The sequence below is a fragment of the Nuphar pumila genome, chromosome 12 (genome assembly GCF_984573655.1).
Source record: "Nuphar pumila chromosome 12, dmNupPumi1.hap1.1, whole genome shotgun sequence".
In the NCBI taxonomy this organism is placed as follows: domain Eukaryota; kingdom Viridiplantae; phylum Streptophyta; class Magnoliopsida; order Nymphaeales; family Nymphaeaceae; genus Nuphar; species Nuphar pumila.
The window spans coordinates 46676917-46684292 of NC_143260.1; the positions used below are offsets into that span (position 1 = coordinate 46676917).

Sequence of the window (7376 nt, forward strand, 5' to 3'; positions counted from 1 at the left end):
GCAAAATGATTCTCATGTAGAGAATTTGACTTTTGTTAAAAAGATAAAAAAGATAAATAATGTAATTAATATTTTTTCTTCTTGCATGTCCCTTCCACAGTGTGGGAATCCTGGATGGCGGTTTTGGTAGAGCCGTGAGGATAATAAAACTTCGTGTGCGGTTGTGCCCCTCAACCCGATAGGGTGGTTCACATCTCGGCCATGATTTTAGGGAGTTTTCAGCCACTTTGCCTAGGGGTGGTGTTGTAAAAACAACTGTTGTTATTGGTATACCAAAAAAGTGGTATCAATGGATGTTGATTTTTCTGGTGTCTCAACATTAAATGTTGATTTCTAATATTCTGATGGATGGTGTTGATTTCTGATATCGGTCGAGGAACAATTATGGAACCTAATAATAAAATACAAATTATGTGTTAAGCTACAACTGAAAACATATCTTGAACTTTGAGAATTGTTGTGCATGTTTTGAGTATCTGTGGGTTTAATAAAAGGTGAAACTAATAGGGACATGAATGCAAAAGAGAACTCTGATAATAACTTAATAAATTGAACATGCATATGCATTAGAAATCATGCATATTTATTGTTCTACATTACTTCATGCATTTTTACTTGTTTACATTTCATGTGATAAATTGTTATTGCGTGATAACTGTTTTCAAATGCTTGAATAGTAAATGGTTTATGTGATTGTTATTATATTTCCTCTGAATACTTGCATGAATTTGATTTATGCTTTTTCTTGCCTATTTGGATCTTTAGAAGAATTCGTACAAAGAATCTTTGATTCTTACCTAATACTTCGTATGTTTTTCACAAGACCTGGGGCTAAGTGATGAACATGACTTCATCAGGGAGTCTACGAGATTGCGTGACTTTTGTTATTTTTTAACAGTTGGACACTAGGATTTTATACTTTATTTCAATTTTGTTTTCAGACATTGATTTATTGATTAATAAAATTAGTTATTTGATTTGTTAGTTCAATATAAAGATCACTTGTGGTTTAGAAGTTGTTAAGTCTGTGAGGCCCTGGATCCTTGGGTTTTGGTTTTCGTAATTGTTTTTAAAAAGAAAAAAAATTACTTTTCACGAGGATGAGTTTGGGTCGTTACAATAAAGGCATTATCGTACGAGTTACAATTTCTATCACTTGTGCATGAAAAGATTTATATTTCTTCTCTGAACTTGGCGAAAACACGTGATATGGGGTATGCTTTTATTTTTTCCACTAAATTATATTTGTTTAGCATATGAATATCATGAGCATTGCCCCGAACATGAAAGCATGTCATTGCAAGCATGTGTTTGATAACTTCTGCAAAAGTTGGATGCATCCTGGAATTTTAACCTTTAGGGGAGTTCTCTCGGTCATTACACCACCCTTTTAGGAATCCGTTTCAGATAGTCATTCGAGGTATTAAACCATTCAAGGATAATAAACCCCCAAATGGTCTCATTTGTCTCAACATAATCGAAATGCACGTACCCACAGGGGGTTAATTATGAAATATTAAATAGAATTATACAGTTTTATTTTTTTTTAATATAATTGACTTTAGATATTGAATCATGTGGATGCACTAAGGCTAGTTCTGTGATATACTTTGAGATATATTAATGAATGTTCTAGCATTAAATATCATATTATGTATGTTCTTTGATTTGCACTAAGATTAACTTCGATGTATGCCTTGAAGATGTCATTTCTGAATATTTAACATTTAGATAACATAATGCATGCTCTTATATGTCTGGTACATTGTTTAAGTGCTTTGTAACAAGTTTCCTTACTGAGACTGGTGTAGTCTGACTGGCGTTTTGCCAAAAATCTACAGGTCATGAATGATGATGTGGAAGTTGTTGTGGGATGTTGGGGATGCGGTCGTGATTCACATAATTTATGGGGATCTTGGCCATTATTTGTTTAATTGAACAATTTATCGTTTCTTTTGAATAAACTTCTTGTAATAATTCATTTAAATTTTTAAGTGATGAACCTCTTATTTTATTTGCTTTAATCAATGTCATGTTTGGCTACTAACACTTGTAACTCACCCAAGATGTTCGCCATTTTATTTAAATTATTTCCATTGTGCTTACTATTTCAAAAAATATTATCGAAAAATTGGGTGAAATTTTGGGGCGTTATACCTCACTTCTTCTAAATTTGTTGCAACAGATAAAGTCGTACTAGAATTTCTTGGCTTGAATAAATTGATTCTCAAGTCACTTGTTCTAATTTTTGCAGGCCTCCACAGATGTAATTCCCATATAACATTATTTATTTGTCTCATGCACTTTGGGTGTATTTCATGAAAGATAATATCTAAGTACAACGAAAATGTGGCTGAGATAAACCAGTCCACATTTTTTAAGAGCACTTCACATGTCATCATATGATGAACCTTTATACTTTTAGACAGAAGCCTTTCACATGATAGTCTACATTGCAGTTAGGCCTTCATCACGAAACCTTGGGAATGAAAACCACTTTGTGCATGTTCAAGAAGATATCCAGATTATGATGAGTTAGAGGTTCAGTTCCAGAGGCTATATTCACATTGATAAGACCACAAGGAACAAGTGTTCCATTATGGCATATTCTTGCCAATTAGCAAGCCAATGTGATCATGAAATGATACAGATGCTTATCGAACTAGCCTATAAATACCTACTGAGGAATTTCAAGCAAAGGAAACATTAGAATGCTACCTAAGTAAATAATGATCACATGACCATTTAGAATAAAGAACAGAAAGGACAATGTCATGCACAATTATAGTGATGTTTTCTTAATTTCTGGACCTCAATCAAAGAACGTGATAGCCCAGGAATGTATCATTATGTCAAGAATCTGATCTTTAACATGGTCCACAAGCTGAATCACTTGAATATCATAAAGGACAATATATAATCAGAAAGACCAATCATGGTGATATTCAGCAGGAAGATAATATTGATACTCAGCAGCCATATGGTATCATCTACAATGCTGTTCTTGGTGTAAACATCAAATCCAGTGAAGAATCTGCATTTGGAACACAACCTTACGTGAGCTGCTTCTAATAGAAGAGGACCCAGCAGAAGAGAAGTACACACTTCAGCCAGGAAAACCATTGTTGTGCTTGAAAGATCTAGCTGTCAAGGATATCCTAGTGAATGGTGAATCATCAAAAGGCTTTTATTGTCTAAGGCAAAGCTCTGCTTATTATGCAATATGACAATGAACCAACGTTTTCTGAATGATCAAGTTTTAAAGATATGGAAAAAGACTGCAATGAAGAAACACTTGCCAATTCTTTCAGTAGTTGGAAATAGTTGATAGACTATAGGATAACTTAGGAATCTGCAAGTGGTTAACAAGATCAAATAAATGGCTTTTTGAAGCATCAAAAAATACACAAGGCCAATGGACTTGATTATTACCTATAAAAATGCAAACTATTTCTGAGCAAATTTTGGAAGGAAAATTTTTTCTATTGTTTGGAGCGATTTTCTGACATGCATTTTCCTAGCATTTTGTTGTACCCTCTGGATTTTTAGGGCACGTGTTGGACGAACTGGAGATGGGCCCGGTTGAGAGATCGGGATTTGCAACCGACGGGTACGTCAATTTGAGCCCGAGGAACTCGAGCTAATAGAACCTGCTGGACTTAGGCCTTGGGGCCGGTGGGTTACGTGTTTTAGGGTCAGCACCCTTGTTGACACAGTGAGGAAGAGGCCATAGGTTTCTCGTGGTTGTGTGAGAGGAGATACGGTAGGACTAGGTTAAACGGTTAGTTAGGTATGGGTGGTTTGGGATTCGGTGAAAGGTTTGGGTAGGGTATATGTCTAAAACTTGCAGGACTTGGTCTAGAGGATATAGGTAAGTCTAGGGCCGTGTGTAGCGAGTATGGACCTGAGTTACCAGAAGCTTCTTAGATAGGTGGAAAGCCCGCTTTCCGGAAACTTGCTTCGAAAGCGCGATACTTCTCACTTCCGAAACTTAATGAGAATCTCGATTCTCCCACGTTTCTCTTATGCTTTCCACAGGCTTAATTTATTCTTGTTATATGTTTTCTCAATCTACTTTTCATGTTTTTATGTGTTTTCTCTCACACTTGTCACTCATTTCCATGTGCTTTCTCTAAATTGGCAATCATCATTTTTAGATTTTGTTAAAATATTTAATTCTTAGAAAATCATTAGGGAGGGTTGGATCACACCATCACTACGAGTTTGGCGGCGCATAGACTTGGCTGGACCTTGGGCAGCACCCAAAGACTCAATCAAAGCATTACATGACCTACAAGAGGTCAAGTAACCAGAGAGAAATGAAGAGAAGAGGGTGATATTTAGAGAGAGAGAGACGTGATATAGAGAGAGAACTTCAATTTTTCTTTCATGCTCAACAAGAAAAATGCAAGGCTTTTATATAGGAATAGGATGTCCTCATAAGTTCTGTACACAAGTTCCATAAAATATTAAAATTTTCCCAACTTTGGTTAAGCCTCCATGGACTCCAAGTTGACTAGGCTATTTTTGGAATTCTAACCACAAATAATCCAACCTCTTATCTCCTCTTTCCCATTCTTAGCACCCTCACTACTCATTCTCTCATGCCCTGACGTCTTCTCTAGATCTAGTACCATAACACGTTTTCTCGCTTCCAAATGTGCCCTTAGTTTTTCCTGTCCAGTGGATTTTTTTTTTTAACTTGAAAAGCTGGGAAAACAAGGGAAAGGGAAAATCCTTCAATATTGATGCAGGAGGAAGACTAGATCAGATACTAGGGACTGCATTGCTCACTGTAACGGTATATTTTAACTTCTCCACTGCCTTGGAACAAACAATTCATGCATTTCACTATTATGTTTTTCCCTTTCTCAGTCTACTCCACTACTGCATTCATCGTCGAAGGGAGGTTTCAAAAGAGGTCAACAGATACAAGAAGGCAAAGACAATCGGTTGTCATTTTTTCACAGAAACAGCGTCCGATAGGAAAAAGACGGTTAACCTGAAGTTGCACATAACGGTGCAAGGAAATCAGCAAGAGGGGGGAGAGGAAGCATACCGACTCTCGGGCAGCGTCCTTTATGCCAAGTAGCTGATTTAAGTTGGAACTCTTCCCGCCGGCGATGGGCGCAGCCTCCGGGGCTTTAGAAGTTTTGGCTGCAGCAAAATGGCGAACATTTCGGAAGGATTAACATAGTCTTATTCACCAATGAAGAAGTGTAAGAGGACGAGATTTGCTATTCGATAAAATAAGTAAAACCAACCTTCATTAGTCTCCGTTTCAGCTGCTCTGATGACGAAATGTCTCCCTGGTTTAAGTCATTATAGACCATTAGAGAGTGTTTGTGTGCCACAGCGAGCGAGCGAGCGAGAGAGAGAGAGAGAGAGGGTCTTACTAAGGAAGCGAGTGTTGGGTGATGAGACGCGCAGACGAGCCTGGGAAGACCTTTTTGGTACTACTACTATTGAAGGCGTTATGCTCAGAAAGGAAGCCATGGAATGGAGGTGTAGACGAGAGAGAGAGAGAGATTACAAAAGATGGACGACTGATGGTAAGAAGGGCTGAGTCCACTTGAGGATAAAAGAAGGCTTTATGACCTGTTTACAATCGTCACGAGAGGTTACAAAAGCTTGTGACTTTTTCTTTTCTTTTTCGAGGAAGGAAAACCCTCACCGAGAACTGGATCACTTAACGAGCCCGCCTCCCTGCTAGGTAGACGATCACCCAGCCTTACGTGCCCAAAAGCTTGTGACTGACCTGTTTAGATATGAATGTCCAACTTTTCAACTGGTAACTACTGGTCAGCTTTTTTTTTCTTTTCTTTTTTCAATTAACCTTAGAGAGAGAGAAGCGTTAGGTTTTTTTTCCTCCTAGGTTTACCACAGGCCTGTGAGATCGTCGACCGTTGGTCGATCGGTCCCTTTCGACCGTTAAGAACCCTATGGCCGGCTCTCTCCCACCGGAATTGGGCGCTTGTCACCCGAGTTGTTGGTGCGGTGTCTTTCCTGCTACTCAAGCAAACCTTGTTGTGGTTGAGAGACACCACCATAGTTTGAGTGGCCCTCCCCTCCCCTCCCCTCTCATTATGGGGGAAGAGGCTTTGCTGCTGGGAACGCGACGTGCTGCTTCCCCACAAGCGATGGCTGGTTCCAGCAAGATCTCCCCCATCGTGGGGTGCCGGATCTAGGGTTGGAGGGTCGTGTGTCGTTGTCGGGCCTGAAACACGGGCAACTTAAATTTGTTTGAGGCTTTAAATGAACCGAAAATAAGTATCTTGGCTAATTTGACCCGATTCTTTAAAAACCTTATAATTTTTTATATTTTTGTGATGTTTAAAAACACAAATATCTGATAGCGTTAGGATTTTTTTTCTTTTGCAAATGCAAACTGAGACTTTATTGCGATAAAATTGTACCATCCATCAGCTAGGTTCAACTCTCACTTAAATCTAGAATCATAGCTTTTTTATACGAAACTCGCAAACTCACATAAATTTATTTATGATTATGATTATGAAACTGAAACTACTAAGATCGCAAATATCATACATTTTCACATATGCGTCAATATTTCTCATAAATATATTTGTAAAACTCCACTTACTATTAAATTCGCAAATATCTTACTTTTTGCATATACTTTCAGAAATTACATAAATTTATATGTGAAACTCCACTTATCATCAAATTCATAAATATCTTACTTTTTTCATATACTTTCAAAAATTACATAAATTTATCAGTGAAACTTATTACTAAATTCACAAATATCTTAATTTTTGTATTTACTTTTAAAAATCACATAAATTTATCTTCAAAATTTCACTTACCACTTTCCACTAAATTTGCGAATATCTTACTTATTTGCATATACTACACAATCTTGCATAAAGTAAATTATGAATCGCCTTATATCGTAAATATTATACTTAAATATTTATGCAATTATAACAAATATGTGATATTTCTTATTTTTTGTAAAATAATTTTTTCAATCATATATAAACTCGTTGTGGTCATCAACTTAATTATTTTCTTACAATCTAGGATTTTTTTTGTTTTTTGTCCTCAACTAGTGGTCTCCAACTTTGAACTGTCGATAGTGCATTTTTCTGGTAAGCACAGTATTCCCTTTTGTTTAACAGTTGAATCAAACATTATTCCCTTTTATTTAACGATTGAATCAAGCAGTATTCTCTTTTATTTATTTTTTTAATGAAATAATTTTTCAGTATTTTGGTAAGCAGAGTGTTCCCTTTTTTTTAATACTTTTTGAAATGCAAATAATTTGTTTATTTTTTACAATGCTTTTTAATATTTATTGTCTTGTTATTATAAAAAGATTTAAATATGTTTATTAATACAATATGGCCAAT

The 7376-nt window shown here is 36.4% G+C and overlaps 1 protein-coding gene across 2 annotated transcripts in view; it reads right to left on the minus strand.

The window, feature by feature from the left end:
- LOC149820875 (chlorophyll synthase, chloroplastic-like) overlaps positions 1-6161 on the minus strand; it is a 78225-nt gene extending 72064 nt beyond the window's left edge. Inside the window, exons 1-4 of one of the 2 annotated variants that reach the window (XM_089983785.1) lie at positions 5675-5762; positions 5397-5598; positions 5265-5309; positions 5060-5157 (exon numbers count right to left, since the gene is read on the minus strand). In XM_089983785.1, coding sequence (XP_089839911.1) covers positions 5060-5157; positions 5265-5309; positions 5397-5496 — 243 coding nt within the window. In that variant the 5' untranslated portion in view covers positions 5497-5598; positions 5675-5762. Of the gene's footprint in view, positions 1-5059; positions 5158-5264; positions 5310-5396 lie in introns of both variants that reach the window. The other variant, XM_089983784.1, reaches the window with a different exon arrangement.
- Positions 6162-7376: the final 1215 nt, after the last annotated feature.